This window comes from Scyliorhinus torazame, chromosome 17 (genome assembly GCF_047496885.1).
Source record: "Scyliorhinus torazame isolate Kashiwa2021f chromosome 17, sScyTor2.1, whole genome shotgun sequence".
Taxonomy (NCBI): Eukaryota; Metazoa; Chordata; class Chondrichthyes; order Carcharhiniformes; family Scyliorhinidae; genus Scyliorhinus; species Scyliorhinus torazame.
The window spans coordinates 25,193,023-25,208,625 of NC_092723.1; the positions used below are offsets into that span (position 1 = coordinate 25,193,023).

A 15,603-nucleotide genomic window follows, 5' to 3' on the forward strand; every position below is an offset into this window, starting at 1 on the left:
TGTTCCCAGCGATGGTCACTGTTCCCAGCATGGTCACGATGATGGTCACTGTTCCCAGCGATGGTCACTGTACCCAGCGATGGTCACTGTACCCAGCGATGGTCACTGTTCCCAGCGGTGGTCACTGTTCCCAGCATGGTCACTATGATGGTCACTGTTCCCAGCAATGGTCACTGTTCCCAGTGATGGTCACTGTTCCCAGCGATGGTCACTGTTCCCAGCATGGTCACTATGATGGTCACTGTTCCCAGCGGTGGTCACTGTTCCCAGCATGGTCACTATGATGGTCACTGTTCCCAGCGATGGTCACTGTTCCCAGCGAGTGTCACTGTTCCCAGCGATGGCCACTGTTCCCAGCGATGGTCACTGTTCCCAGCGATGGTCACTGTACCCAGTATGGTCACTGTTCCCAGCGAGTGTCACTGTTCCCAGCGATGGTCACTGTTCCCAGCGAGTGTCACTGTTCCCAGCGAGTGTCACTGTTCCCAGCGGTGGCCACTGTTCCCAGCATGGTCACTATGATGGTCACTGTTCCCAGCGATGGTCACTGTTCCCAGCGAGTGTCACTGTTCCCAGCGATGGCCACTGTTCCCAGCGATGGTCACTGTTCCCAGCGATGGTCACTGTACCCAGTATGGTCACTGTTCCCAGCGAGTGTCACTGTTCCCAGCGAGTGTCACTGTTCCCAGCGAGTGTCACTGTTCCCAGCGAGTGTCACTGTTCCCAGCGAGTGTCACTGTTCCCAGCGATGGTCACTGTTCCCAGCGATGGTCACTGTTCCCAGCGATGGTCACTGTTCCCAGCGATGGTCACTGTTCCCAGCGATGGCCACTATTCCCAGCGATGGCCACTGTTCTCAGTGATGGTCACTGTTCCCAGCGATGGTCACTGTACCCAGTATGGTCACTGTTCCCAGTGATGGTCACTGTTCCCAGCGAGTCTCACTGTTCCCAGCGATGGCCACTGTTCCCAGCGATGGCCACTGTTCCCAGCGATGGTCACTGTTCCCAGCGATGGCCACTGTTCCCAGCGATGGCCACTGTTCCCAGCGATGGCCACTGTTCCCAGCGATGGCCACTGTTCCCAGCGATGGTCACTGTACCCAGTATGGTCACTGTTCCCAGTGATGGTCACTGTTCCCAGCGAGTCTCACTGTTCCCAGCGATGGTCACTGTTCCCAGCGATGGTCACTGTTCCCAGCGATGGCCACTGTTCCCAGCGATGGCCACTGTTCCCAGCGATGGCCACTGTTCCCAGCGATGGCCACTGTTCCCAGCGATGGCCACTGTTCCCAGCGATGGTCACTGTTCCCAGCGATGGCCACTGTTCCCAGCGATGGTCACTGTTCCCAGCGATGGTCACTGTTCCCAGCGATGGCCACTGTTCCCAGCGATTGCCACTATTCCCAGCGATGGTCACTGTTCCCAGCGAGTGTCACTGTTCCCAGAGATGGCCACTGTTCCCAGCGATGGCCACTGTTCCCAGCGATGGTCACTGTTCCCAGCGATGGCCACTGTTCCCAGCGATGGTCACTGTTCCCAGCGATGGTCACTGTACCCAGCATGGTCACTGTTCCCAGTGATGGTCACTGTTCCCAGCAATGGCCACTGTTCCCAGCGATGGCCACTGTTCCCAGCGATGGTCACTGTTCCCAGCGATGGTCACTCTCCTAGCGATGGCCACTGTTCACAGCGATGGTCACTGTTCCCAGTGATGGTCACTGTTCCCAGCGATGCTCATTGTTCCCAGCGATGCTCACTTTTCCCAGCGATGGCCACTGTTCCCAGCGATGGCCACTGTTCCCAGCGATGGTCACTGTTCCCAGCGATGGCCATTGTTCCCAGCGATGGTCACTGTTCCCAGCGATGGCCACTGTTCCCAGCGATGGCCACTGTTCCCAGCGATGGCCACTGTTCCCAGCGATGGCCACTGTTCCCAGCGATGGTCACTCTCCTAGCGATGGCCACTGTTCCCAGCGATGGCCACTGTTCCCAGCGATGGCCACTGTTCCCAGCGATGGCCACTGTTCCCAGCGATGGTCACTGTTCCCAGCGATGGTCACTGTTCCCAGCGATGGTCACTGTTCCCAGCGATGGTCACTGTTCCCAGCGATGGTCACTGTTCCCAGCGATGGTCACTGTTCCCAGCGATGGCCACTGTTCCCAGCGATGGTCACTCTCCCAGCGATGGCCACTGTTCCCAGCGATGGTCACTGTTGCCAGCGATGGTCACTGTTCCCAGCGATGGCCACTGTTCCCAGCGATGGCCACTGTTCCCAGCGATGGCCACTGTTCCCAGCGATGGCCACTGTTCCCAGCGATGGCCACTGTTCCCAGCGATGGTCACTCTCCTAGCGATGGCCACTGTTCCCAGCGATGGCCACTGTTCCCAGCGATGGCCACTGTTCCCAGCGATGGCCACTGTTCCCAGCGATGGTCACTGTTCCCAGCGATGGTCACTGTTCCCAGCAATGGTCACTGTTCCCAGCGATGGTCACTGTTCCCAGCGATGGTCACTGTTCCCAGCGATGGTCACTGTTCCCAGCGATGGCCACTGTTCCCAGCGATGGTCACTCTCCCAGCGATGGCCACTGTTCCCAGCGATGGTCACTGTTCCCAGCGATGGTCACTGTTCCCAGCGATGGTCACTGTTCCCAGCGATGGTCACTGTTCCCAGCGAGTGTTACTATTCCCAGCGATGGCCACTGTTCCCAGCGATGGCCACTGTTCCCAGCGATGGCCACTGTTCCCAGCGATGGTCACTGTTCCCAGCGATGGCCACTGTTCCCAGCGATGGTCACTGTTCCCAGTGATGGTCACTGCTCCCAGCGATGGCCACTGTTCCCAGCGATGGCCACTGTTCCCAGCGATGGTCACTGTTCCCAGCGATGGTCACTCTCCTAGCGATGGCCACTGTTCACAGCGATGGTCACTGTTCCCAGTGATGGTCACTGTTCCCAGCGATGGTCACTGTTCCCAACGATGCTCACTGTTCCCAGCGATGCTCACTTTTCCCAGCGATGGTCACTGTTCGCAGCGATGGCCACTGTTCCCAGCGATGGTCACTGTTCCCAGCGATGGCCACTGTTCCCAGCGATGGTCACTGTTCCCAGCGATGGTCACTGTTCCCAGCGATGGTCACTGTTCCCAGAATGGTCACTGTTCCCAGCGATGGTCACTGTTCCCAGCGATGGTCGTTGTTCCCAGCGATGGCCACTGTTCCCAGCGATGGTCACTGTTCCCAGCGATGGTCACTGTTCCCAACGATGCTCACTGTTCCCAGCGATGGTCACTCTCCTAGCGATGGCCACTGTTCACAGCGATGGTCACTGTTCCCAGTGATGGTCACTGTTCCCAGCGATGGTCACTGTTCCCAACGATGCTCACTGTTCCCAGCGATGCTCACTTTTCCCAGCGATGGTCACTGTTCGCAGCGATGGCCACTGTTCCCAGCGATGGTCACTGTTCCCAGCGATGGCCACTGCTCCCAGCGATGGCCACTGTTCCCAGCGATGGTCACTGTTCCCAGCGATGCTCACTTTTCCCAGCGATGGTCACTGTTCGCAGCGATGGCCACTGTTCCCAGCGATGGTCACTGTTCCCAGCGATGGTCGTTGTTCCCAGCGATGGTCACAGTTTCCAGCGATGGTCACTGTTCCCAGTGATGGCCACTGTTCCCAGCTATGGCCACTGTTCCCAGCGATGGTCACTCTCCTAGCGATGGCCACTGTTCACAGCGATGGCCACTGTTCACAGCGATGGTCACAGTTTCCAGCGATGGTCACTGTTCCCAGTGATGGTTGCTTTTCCCAGTAGCACCACTGCGATTGAAGAGTTGTCAGTTTTTTCCTTTGCCAACAAGTCATGGAGGCAGGACCTCGATCTGTAAAAGGACACCTTGACTGCAGACAGGCTATTGTCTGCTATAATTAAAAATATTAAATTGGTCAGGAGCTGCCCTACTCCCCAGCCAGTGTTCAGAGCAACCCCACTCCTTGAAATCCTGGCTTATCTTAGTAATGCTTTCCCAGAGCAGGAATGAGTTCCTTGTGAATAAGGATTCCAAACCAGTGATTCAAGTTTATACAGGAACAGATAAGGCCGATAGAGAGGAACAATTTCCATTGGTTGGAGAATCTAGTGTGAAGGGATACTCAAGCCAACCTTTCAGGAGTAAAATTCGGAAACACTGCAACAAACAAAGAGTGGTAGAGTTTAGAATTTGCTGCCACAAAGGGCGATTCATGCCAGACCATTTGTTAATTTTAAATCTGGAACTGACAGATTTCTCTTATCCACAGGTATTAAGGGACGTGGGGAAAAGATTGGTGTATGGAGTTAGGTCACAGGTCAGCTATAACCTCACTGAATGTCTGAACAGGTTTGAGGGGCTGAATGGCCTCCTCCTGTCCCTACATGTGGAGCGGAGAAACTACGTCATCTTCTTCACAGCCTTCAACACGTCATTGATGACGATGAACATCTTGCCAAGGTCATCCCCACACCCCCACTACTTGCCTTCAAACAACCGCGCAACCTCAAACGAACCATTGTTTGCAGCAAACTACCCAGTCTTCAGAACAGTGACCACGACACCACACAACCCTGTCATGGCAATCTCTGCAAGACGTGCCAGATCATCGACATGGATACCACTATTACATGTGAGAACACCACCCACCAGGTACGCGGTACATACTCGTGCGACTCGGCCAACGTTGTCTACCTCATACGCTGCAGGAAAGGATGTCCCGAAGCGTGGTACATTGGCGAGACCATGCAGACGCTGCGACAACGAATGAACGGACATCGCGCAACAATCACCAGGCAGGAATGTTCCCTTCCAGTCGGGGAACACTTCAGCAGTCAAGGGCATTCAGCCTCTGATCTCCGGGTAAGCGTTCTCCAAGGCGGCCTTCAGGACCCGCGACAACGCAGAATCGCCGAGCAGAAACTTATAGCCAAGTTCCGCACACATGAGTGCGGCCTCAACCGGGACCTGGGATTCATGTCGCATTACATTCATCCCCCACCATCTGGCCTGCGAAATCCTACCAACTGTCCTGGCTTGACACAATTCACACCTCTTTAACCTGGGGTTACCCCATCTCTGGATCTGTAAAGATTTAATCATCTGCTAATGCTCGCATTCCTAGCATTGTTTGGCATCTTTGAATTTGTCTATATATGTGTTTCTGGAACAGACCTCTTCATTCACCTGAGGAAGGAGCAGCGCTCCGAAAGCTAGTGACATCGAAACAAACCTGTTGGACTTTAACCTGGTGTTGTAAGACTTCGTACTGTCCTGTCCCTACGCTCCAACAAGAATGCACAGGTCTTTTGCAGCTGTGACTTCAACCTACAACAAACACATTTGGCAAAGGTTGACTCAGCTCCCTGTGAGGCCTTTTTCCATCCAGCTTTGACACCAAAAATGCTCACACCCATTAAGTTCAAAGTTTCTGCAGCAGTTCCACAGGTAGCACCCGTGCTTCCGTGTCAGAAGATTGTGGGTTAAAGCAATCGAAGTGCAGTACTGAGGGAGCTCCACACTGTTGAGATGCCGAATCTCAGGTTTAAACCAAGACCCATCTAGCCTCTGATATGAAAGAGTCTAAGATACTATTTAACGAAGAGCAGGAACTTTCTCCAAATAATTGTCCCTCGACCAGCACCAAAAAACAAATGATCTCAACTGTCATGATATTCAGGTACACATCATAGCACATACATACATACACACTGATGGACAGATCAACGGATCAATCAACACACACAACACGACAGCCAATCACAGGCAAGCGCATACACAGTACAAAACCGGGAACACAACACTTCCTGGGCACTCGGAGCAGGAGACGGCTCAGGGCACAGAGCTCAGTACAAGCCACTCAGACATCCACCATGTGCTGAATGCCACTACACGATAGAATTAGGAATAGGCCCACAGAATCAAGGGTCATGATCGAACCTCAGTAAACAGTTTACCAGTGTAAATAGATGTTTGAAATAAAACTGCATTGTACCATTCACTACCGTGTTGGTTCGTCTGTGTAGCAGAGCACCCAACACTTCATCAACATTATTCCATCACTGTTTGTGGGATCTAATTGTATGCAAATTGGCCAACAAGTCTCATTGGCTGCGATGCCTTGGGACTTCCTGAGGTTCTGAACGGCACGGTGGTTAGCACTGCTGCCTCACAGCTCCAGCATCTCGGGTTCAATTCCCGCCTCGGGTGACTGTCTGTGCGGAGTTTGCACTTTCTCCCCGTGTCTGCGTGGGTTTGCTCCGGGTGCCCCGGTTTCCTCCCACAGTCCAAAGATGGATTGGCCATGCTAAATTGTTCCTGTGTGTCCAAAAGGTTAGGCCAGGTTGAGGAGATCATAGAATCATAGAATTTACAGTACAGAAGGAGGCCATTTGGCCCATTGAGTCTGCACCGGCTCTTGGAAAGAGCACCCACTCAATTCGCCGACATCCACCCTTTCCAGTAACCCCACCTAACACTAACGGCAATTTTGAACACTAAGGACAATTTATCATGGCCAATCCACCCAACCTGCACGTCTTTGGACTGTGGGAGGAAACCGGAGCACCCGGAGGAAACCCACGCACACACGGGGAGAACGTGCAGACTCCACACAGACAGTGACCCAAGCTGGGAATCGAACCTGGGACCGTGGAGCTGTGAAGCAATTGTGCTAACCACTATGCTACCATGCTGCCCAGGTGGGGCTTAAGTAGGGTGCTCTTTCCAAAGGCCGCTGCGCACTCCATGGGCCGAATGGGCACCTTTTGCACTGTAAATTGTCTGGTAAATGGAAGTCCTGAGCGGGATTCTCTGACCCTGAGGCTAAGTGTTGATGCCGTCAGAAAAGCCGTCGCGTTTCCCGACGGCGTCAACATGGCCTCAGGATCAGCAGTTCTGGCCCCTACAGGGCGCCAGCACAGCACTGGAGCGACCCTTGCCGCTCCAGCTGCTGATCCCGGCGTCAACTGGGCACCGCGGGGTCCGCTCATGCGCAGTGGCTCCCTTCTCCCCGCCGGCCCCGACGCAGCATGGCGTAGGACGACAGGGGCTGGCGCAGAAGAAAGGAGGCCCTCAGCACAAGAAGCTGGCCCGGCGATCGGTGGGCCCCGATCTCAGGCCAGGCCACAACGGAGGCCCCCCCAGGGTCACCCCCCCCCTCCTCCTGCCCCCCCCACCCCCCCATAGGCCGCCCCCGGATCTTTCCACGCCAAGGTCCCGCCGGCTGAGAGCATGTTATAACGGCGCTGGCTGGACTCGGGTTTTTTGCTACGGCCACTCGGCCCATCCCGGGTCGAGAATCAGCGGGGGGGGGGCTGCGTAGAGCAGCCCCTGACCGGCGCCGTGCCGGCCACGCCGGCGCCGATGGCACCGATTCTCCGCTCTGTGAAGAATCGCGTCGGGACGGCGTGGCGCAATTCACGACGGTCGCGGCGATTCTCCAGCCCAACCCTGGGCCGAGAGAAACCCGCGTCCTGTCTTTTTGCCGGTACAAATTCTCTGGGCTGTTGGTGTGCTCCATGACCAGGTGAGCCAACCTGATGAGATATTCGACAGCAGCTTGCAATTGGCACCTCATCTATTACAACAAATGCTCACAGTTTCCCAGGTGACGTACCTTCGCACTTGGGAAGGGATGGACTTCTGCTAATGGCTTACGGCTAGCTGAAGAGACTTTAAAGGATGTCCCTTCAGTGCTCCTACAGATGCCTTCATCCCTGTATCATAGCCTGCAGGACAGACTTGGAACGGCGAACGAATAGTCCCAGTCTGTCTTCGACTCGTTCGGACTCGTTGGACCAGATTTGTGAGCTCGACTCAAAAGGTTTGCCTCTGGCTCGAGTTCAAGGTAAATAAGAGGAAGTGTAGGAATCGGCTTCAGGTGAAATCTAAACTTCAGCAAATTTCACTGGATGAAATCCAAGATTAAGATCAATCAGACTCAGTTCTGAGAGGATGCAAGATCCTGACAGCAGGAAAGGCAAGGGATGAGAGATGGAACATTTTTTAGACAAAGTACAGGCAGAATGAAAGGAACTATCATTATGCGTCACACATAAGACCATATAATATCTGCATTTATAGACTATACAGGTACTACGTTGCCTTTAATTCAGACACCACCAAGGTGTGTCTTCAGGAAAGTGGTGGGTGATAACCAACAACAATAACTTATATTTATGTAACACCTTAAACATAACAAAATGTCCTAAGTTTTGTCACAGGAGCATTATGAACCAAAGTATAACATGGAACCTAATGGGCGGGATTCTGCTTTCCGGGGACTAAGTCCCCACGCCGGCGGGAAAACCAGTGTGAACCACTCCAGTGTCATTAGCCCCTGAAAGTGCGGAATTCTTCGCACTTCCGGGAGCTAGGTGGACTCAGAGGGGTTGGCGCCGCGCCAAGGAGAATCCCCGCGGAGCGGCGCGAATCCTGCCCCGATGCCGGCTGACATATTCTCTGGTCCCGTTTTTCGGGTGGGACGGGATTCCCACCACGCCAGTCGGGAGCCATTGGCAGCGCCCCCCCCCAGCAATTATCCGGGCTCCAATGGGCCGAGCGGCCGCCCATTTTTGGCCAGTCCCATTGGCGTGAATTGGACATGGTCCCACACGGCGGGACCTGGCAGGTACGTTGGCTGGGGCGGTCCTCGGGGGGGGGCGCGGGGGGATCTGATCCCGGGGGGGGGGGGACGGACCACGGTGGCCTGGCCTGCAATCGGGGCCCACCGATCTGCGGGGGGGGGGCCTCGGCCATGGGGGCACTTCTTCCCTCCGCGCCAGCCCCTGTAGGGTTCTGCCATGGCCGGCCTTTGGCACATGCGCGAACTCGCGCAGTCCCTTCGGCGCCGACTGGCACGGTGCCAACCCCTCCGGGTCCACCTAGCCCCTGAAAGTGCGGAGAATTCCGCACTTTCAGGGGCAGGTGACGCCGGAATGGTTCGTGCCGGTTTTCCCGCCGGCGTGGGGTCTTAGTCCCCGGAAAGGAGAATCCCGCCCATTAGGTCAGACAATCCAAAACTTGGTCAAAGAGGAAGGTTTTAAGAAGTGTTTTAAACGAGGAAAGCGAGGGTGTGAGGGGGAGTGGTCGAGGAAAGAAATTTCAGAACTTGGGGCCCAGGGAGCAGAAGGCATGTCCACCAATTGCAATTGGGAATGCACGAGAGGCCAGAATTGGAGGAGCGCAGATATCTAGGAGAGTTGTGGGATTGAAGGAGGTTACAGAGATAGGGCCATATTTCACAGATTTCATAAGAACATAAGAACTAGGAACAGGAGTAGGCCATCTGGCCCCACGAGCCTGCTCCGCCATTTAATGAGATCATGGCTGATCTTTGTGGACTCAGCTCCACTCTCCGGCCCGAACACCATAACCCTTAATCCCTTTATTCTTTAGAATTTCATAGAATTTACAGTGTAGAAGGAGGCCATTCAGCCCATCGAGTCTGCACCAGCCCTTAGAAAGGGCACCCCACTTAAGACCACACCTCCACCCGATCCCCGTAACCCAGTAACACTACCTAATCTTTCGGACACTAAGGGGCAATGTAGCTTGGCCAATCCACCTAAACTGCAGATATTTGGACTATGGATGGAAACCGGAGCACCCGGCGGAAACCCACGCAGACACGGGGAGAACGTGCAGACTCCACACAGTCACCTGAGGCTGGAATTGAACCCGGGTCCCTGGAGCTGTGAGGCAGCAGTTCTAACCACCGTGCCGCCGTCTCTCCATCAGCTTTTGTGTTAGGGTGCCCTGACTCATTTGAATTCACACACGTTTGAAGAAACTTGTTTAGTGGATCAGCATATTGATCCTAAACTACAAGGGGCTGGGTTTCAGTTCAGGCCTGACTGACGGAGAGAATGTCTCCGCTGTCTGTTGTTCAGGAGGACTGTCTACAATAATTTTGGGCTCTTTCTGGGAGGTACGGACCTGAGCATCAAATAAACACAACCACAACCACACCACTTGTCAGCCAATCACAATGGACAGAGAACACCATGGTGAATTCTTCCTGAATTCAATCCAGTTTGACTGAAAGACGAGAAGTAAGAGCAAAATGGAGGAGGGAAGAAGCATTTCTGACATGCCTGAGCAATTATTTCGGCATTTTCAATCCCATACGACCCTGGGCTGCCCTGCCAAGGTGGCCTGTCAATGTCCAGGCATTAGACACCTTGGTAACAACTCATTGAGCAAGGAGTGGCTCAAGGTTCAGACTGGGTTAGTCCCTCCAAAGCGGATATGTCCAACCTTGCGAGGTTAGGTCGTCTTTCTAATCAGCATGTTCCATTACTTTGCTGCATAACATAAGAACATAAGAACTAGGAACAGGAGTAGGCCATCTGGCCCCTCGAGCCTGCTCCGCCATTCAATGAGATCATGGCTGATCCTTTGTGGACTCAAGCTCCACTTTCCGGCCCGAACACCATAACCCTTAATGCCTTTATTCTTCAAAAAACTATCTATCTTTATCTTAAAAACATTGAATGAAGGAGCCTCTACTGCTTCACTGGGCAAGGAATTCCATAGATTCACAACCCTTTGGGTGAAGAAGTTCCTCCTAAACTCAGTCCTAAATCCACTTCCCCTTACTTTGAGGCTATGCCCCCTAGTTCTGCTTTCACCCGCCAGTGGAAACAACCTGCCCGCATCTGTCCTATCTATTCCCTTCATAATTTTATATGTTTCTGTAAGATCCCCCCTCATCGTTCTAAATTCCAACGAGTACAGTCCCAGTCTACTCAACCTCTCGTCGTAATCCAACCCCTTCAACTCTGGGATTAACCCAGTGAATCTCCTCTGCACATCCTCCAATGCCAGTACGTCCTTTCTCAAGTAAGGAGACCAAAACTGAACACAATACTCAATACACAATACACAAGAACACATAGATTAATGACAAAAAACATCAAGAGCCTACCTGAACCTGCTGTTGTTGCAGATGCAACAGATCCACAGGACTCACTTCTCCATTTGCATCCCCAATCGAACCACCTTCTCGCCCTCCACCATCTGATTGGCTGCTTAGACTACTAACTCCATTTTGATTGGCTGAAGTGCTTCGTATTGCCTCTGATGCAGATTCCACCATCATGGCTTAAAACCTGAAGAGGGGATGATTGAAAAAGAGAAACGATTATTGATCTCCTCGCCTGCAGCTCAGTAACAGGCTGGCCTCTGTCCACAAGCTCAAAACCTCCGGCTCGTTGAATCATAGAATGGTGTAGCACGGAAGGAGGCCATTCAGGCCATCATGTTTGTGACAGTTTTTTGAACGAACAAATTAATCCCACTCCCCCTGCTGTTGTCCCACAGCCATGCCCACCCCTTCAAATATTTATCCAGTTCCATTTTGAAAAGCCTTCCAGATCACAGAAACTGGCTGCCTCAAAACATTTTCATCAACGCACCTCTGGCTCTTTTGCCAACCACCTTAAAATTGGTGTCCTCTCGTTATCAGCCTTTCTTTTTTTGTCTTCATTCATGGGAAGTGGGTGTTGGCAAGGCCAGCGGTTATTAACCATCCAGCCACAAGAAACATTTTATTCCTACTTACTCGATTGATTATTTTGATCACCTCTATTCACCCTCCCCTCAACTTTCCCTGTTGTAAGGAGAACAATCCCCACTTCTCTAGTTTCTCTACATCCCCCCCCCCCGCCCTCTAAGGCCTAGATATGTTGCATTGAACCAAACAGACCCAGGCCCCAGGTTCCATTTCAGAAATGTTTGCCTCAACTGGTCACCACCGGTACAGCAGTTGACGATGATGTGATCAACCTGGCCATTAGTGGCCAAGGCAGGATTCTGAAACCTGACAGCTGCTCAATGACACCCGGCTGCAAAGGCAAGGCTAGAATCAGATTTGGTGTCCTCCCTTAGACTGACCGCACTGACTGTCTTGACGTTACACATGGCGGATAGCACGAGATATGGGGGTGGTGCAGAGAGGTTTGCATCGGACTTTGAATTAACAGAAATCGCATGGATCAAAACCTTCAGAACAAAGAACTAAGAACAATACAGCCCAGGAACACGTCCTTCGGCCCTCCAAGCCTGTACCAGTCATGATATCAACCTTTGCAAAAACCCTCAGCAGGTCCTTGTGCCGTATCCCTCTATACCCATCCTACCCAAGTGTTTGTCAAGATGCCTTTTGAATGCCGTTAATGTATCTGCTTCCACAACCTCCCCTGGCAACACGTTCCAGGCACTCACCACCCTCTGCGTAATAAACCTGCTTTGCACATCTCCTCTAAACTTTGCCCATGGACCTTAAACGTATGCCCCCTGGTGACTGACCCCTCCACCCTGGGAAAGAGTGCCTGCCCATCCACTCCATCCATGCCCCTCATAATCACCCCTCAACCTCCGTCTTTCTAATGAAAACAGTCCAAGTCCATCCAGCCTCTCCACATAGCTAACACCCTCCAGACCAGGCAACATCATGGTCAAAACTCCTCCGCAACCTCTCCAAAGCCTCTACATCCTTCTGGTAGTGTGGTGACCAGAATTGTGCACAATAGAACATAGTACAGTGCAGAAGGAGGCCATTCGGCCCATCAAGTCTGCACCGACCCACTTAAGCCCTCTTTTCCACCCTATCCTCATAACCCAATATCCCCTCCTAACCTTTTTGGTCACTAAGGGCAATTTATCACGGCCAATCCACCTAACCTGCACGTCTTTGGACTGTGGGAGGAAACCGGAGCACCCGGAGGAAACCCACGCACACACGGGGAGAACGTGCAGACTCCACACAGACAGTGACCCAGTGGGGTATCAAACCTGGGACCCTGGCGCTTTGAAGTTATAGTGCTATCCACTTGTGCTACCCTGCTGCCCGCAATATTCCAAGTGTTGCCTTCCAACGTTCTACACAACTGTAGCATGACTTGGCCAATTTTTATACTTGATGCCCCGTCCAAAGAAGGCAAGCATTCAGAGGGATGGCGGCAAAGAATTGTATTAAAGTTTAATGAAAGCAGTTTCTGTTTCGCTTTTACGATCAGCAATGTCCCCATTATAATGAAAGAAATCTCTGAGATGTTGGAAACTTTTCCAAGTCTTTAGGAAGTCCAAGCATTGCAATTACAGCTATGTTTGCAGACAGCCGATATTGGTGCCCCTTTTTACAGTCCATAATAACAACAGAGCAGGCCAAGGTGGAAAGGTAAGCTTTCTGACTGCTAACCAGGGACGTTCCTGAGGGCCATGTATGCTGAACTGGTAATTTTCCCGTTTGTGCTCCTAGTAAACACCACCATTCCAGGATTGAGCCGAACACTAACTCCCAACCTGCAAATGAGGATTGTCAAGTGAGGCAGGCATTCGATGACAAATAGCACAGGTGCGGAAGGATGCCAGTGGTCATTTGATGAAACCTCCAGGAATATGTCTAGGCAGGGTTGGAAGCCCCAGTGCTGACTAAGGCAGGACCCTATTAGTTATTCAGTCTGAATATGACCTCGGTTACGAGTCAGGAGTCGACCCTTATCTCAGGTAAGAGTTAGTAGTCGCTGCTTCCCTTGGATAAGAGTCAGGAGTTGTCCCCTCCCTCAGGTAGGAATCAGGAGTTGTCCCCTCCCTCAGGTAGGAATCAGGAGTTGTCCCCTCCCTCAGGTATGAATCAGGTGTTACCCCTTCCCTCTTTGTTTTTCCTTTGTTCCCGTTTGTGCCCCTCCTTTAAAGATAGCGCAAACTCTTCTGGGCATTAATGTTCCAGCTCTGATTCTTGTTCCTATTCTCACCCAATGTTCACATTAGTCACAACTCCCTGGATATTAATCAGTAAAGTGTTCAGCACCTGTGTTTTGCTCCTTCCTGCTTCAGAAACTCTGATAACTTGCACAGACCACAGACTGAGTGGATTGTGGTAACGCCCAACATTCTGATTAAACTGTGTGAGTGCAGTCGTTCCGCCATGTTCCTGCCACGACTTTGGTGTAAACACTGCCAATTTCACCAGGCAGTTTGCTGTTACGGCTAACCACGTCGGGAGGCTTTCACACCACTTGTCTTGTATTTAAGTTCAAACATACCTCCAGCTGCCAGAGTTAGGTTTCCTGCTGATGTGAAGGGCAAGTGCCAGTATGGCCGGGTTGGGCTGAATGGCCCTCCTTTCCTGACTTTGTAACCTCTCTGACGAACAACCTCTTAACCTTTGTTAACAACTTTGGGCAGCACGGTAGCCTTGTGGATAGCACAATTGCTTCACAGCTCCAGGGTCCCAGGTTCGATTCCGGCTTGGGTCACTGTCTGTGTGGAGTCTGCACATCCTCCCCGTGTGTGCGTGGGTTTCCTCCGGGTGCTCCGGTTTCCTCCCACAGTCCAAAGATGTGCGGGTTAGGTGGATTGGCCCTTAGTGTCCAAAATTGCCCTTCGTGTTGGGTGGGGTTACTGGGTTATGGGGATAGGGCGGAGGTGTTGACCTTGGGTAGGGTGCTCTTTCCAAGAGCCGGTGCAGACTCGATGGGCCGAATGGCCTCCTTCTGCACTGTAAATTCTATGAAACTCGTGTGACCTCTTGCACTATCTTTAGATTCCAACTAATACATCTTCTGTCAGGCCACATTCATCATTCAGGGGAATCCTCCACGGTATCCTGGCCGATATTTATTCCTCAACTAACAACATTGAAATAGATAATCTGGCCACTCATCTCTTTGCTGTTTGTGGATGCTTTCTGTGCATATGCTGTCAGTCATATTACTGACACTAAAACAGTGACTGCGCTTCCGCAGTGCTTCGTTGGCCAGTAGTATTGGCAAAGTGCTTTACCAAGTGCTGAGGTTTGTGACCGATGCTATAGAAATGCAGATTCTTTTGTCTTTTTTTCTTGAACCCATGCATCTGAAGCTGCAATCCTTCAAACCCATATTACAGAAGTCAGAAATAATCTGCATTTTAAAGTTACGCGTCCCTGATGATTTTTTTTGTTGCATCAATGATGTTGTGACGTAAACATCGGAACAAAATTGAAGATTATTTTTCCCTTTCGAAACTGAAAATGCCAGGATTTCAAAAATCCCATGCACCACATCAACATCAAAACAATGTTGCTATCCCCACGGGAAAACCAAAAAGAACCAATGAATGACCCCCAAGAGAAGAAATTAACAAAAGGTTTCACTTTTTGTAACTTTTACTTTCACACAAATCAGAACCAAGACAAAGTCCCAAGAATTAACAGGCAAATAACTTCAAATAAAAAGTTACGTTTCACTTGAAATAACCGATGCACAAAAATGCATCTTCCACATCCACAAGCACCCATGTTACATAGCTACAAAGTTGCTATTATGTTGCTCTTTATTCACACAGGTTAGACCAAGGCCTGGATTCTCCGCACCCCGATGCCTAAATCGTGTCCGGCGCCGGGGGGGAGGATCCATTTCCACGCATGAAATCAGGACTGGCGCCGGTTCCTCCATTCTTCGGCACCCAAAAAGCGGCGTACCCGGGAAGTACGCCGCATATCCCCCACCTGCGGCCATTGCTGGAGGTTTGCCCCGCCATTCTCCACCCCCGGTCGGCCGAAGTCCCAACGGCGTATTTCTAACA

At 52.0% G+C, this 15,603-nt stretch overlaps 1 protein-coding gene across 5 annotated transcripts in view; it reads right to left on the minus strand.

Annotated features, from left to right (window-relative positions):
• foxp4 (forkhead box P4) overlaps positions 1-15,603 on the minus strand; it is a 620,454-nt gene that overhangs the window by 467,745 nt on the left and 137,106 nt on the right. For all 5 annotated transcript variants that reach the window (XM_072480228.1, XM_072480226.1, XM_072480225.1 and 2 more), the window contains one exon: positions 10,961-11,144. In XM_072480228.1, coding sequence (XP_072336329.1) covers positions 10,961-11,134 — 174 coding nt within the window. In that variant the 5' untranslated portion in view covers positions 11,135-11,144. The remainder of the gene's footprint in view (positions 1-10,960; positions 11,145-15,603) is intronic.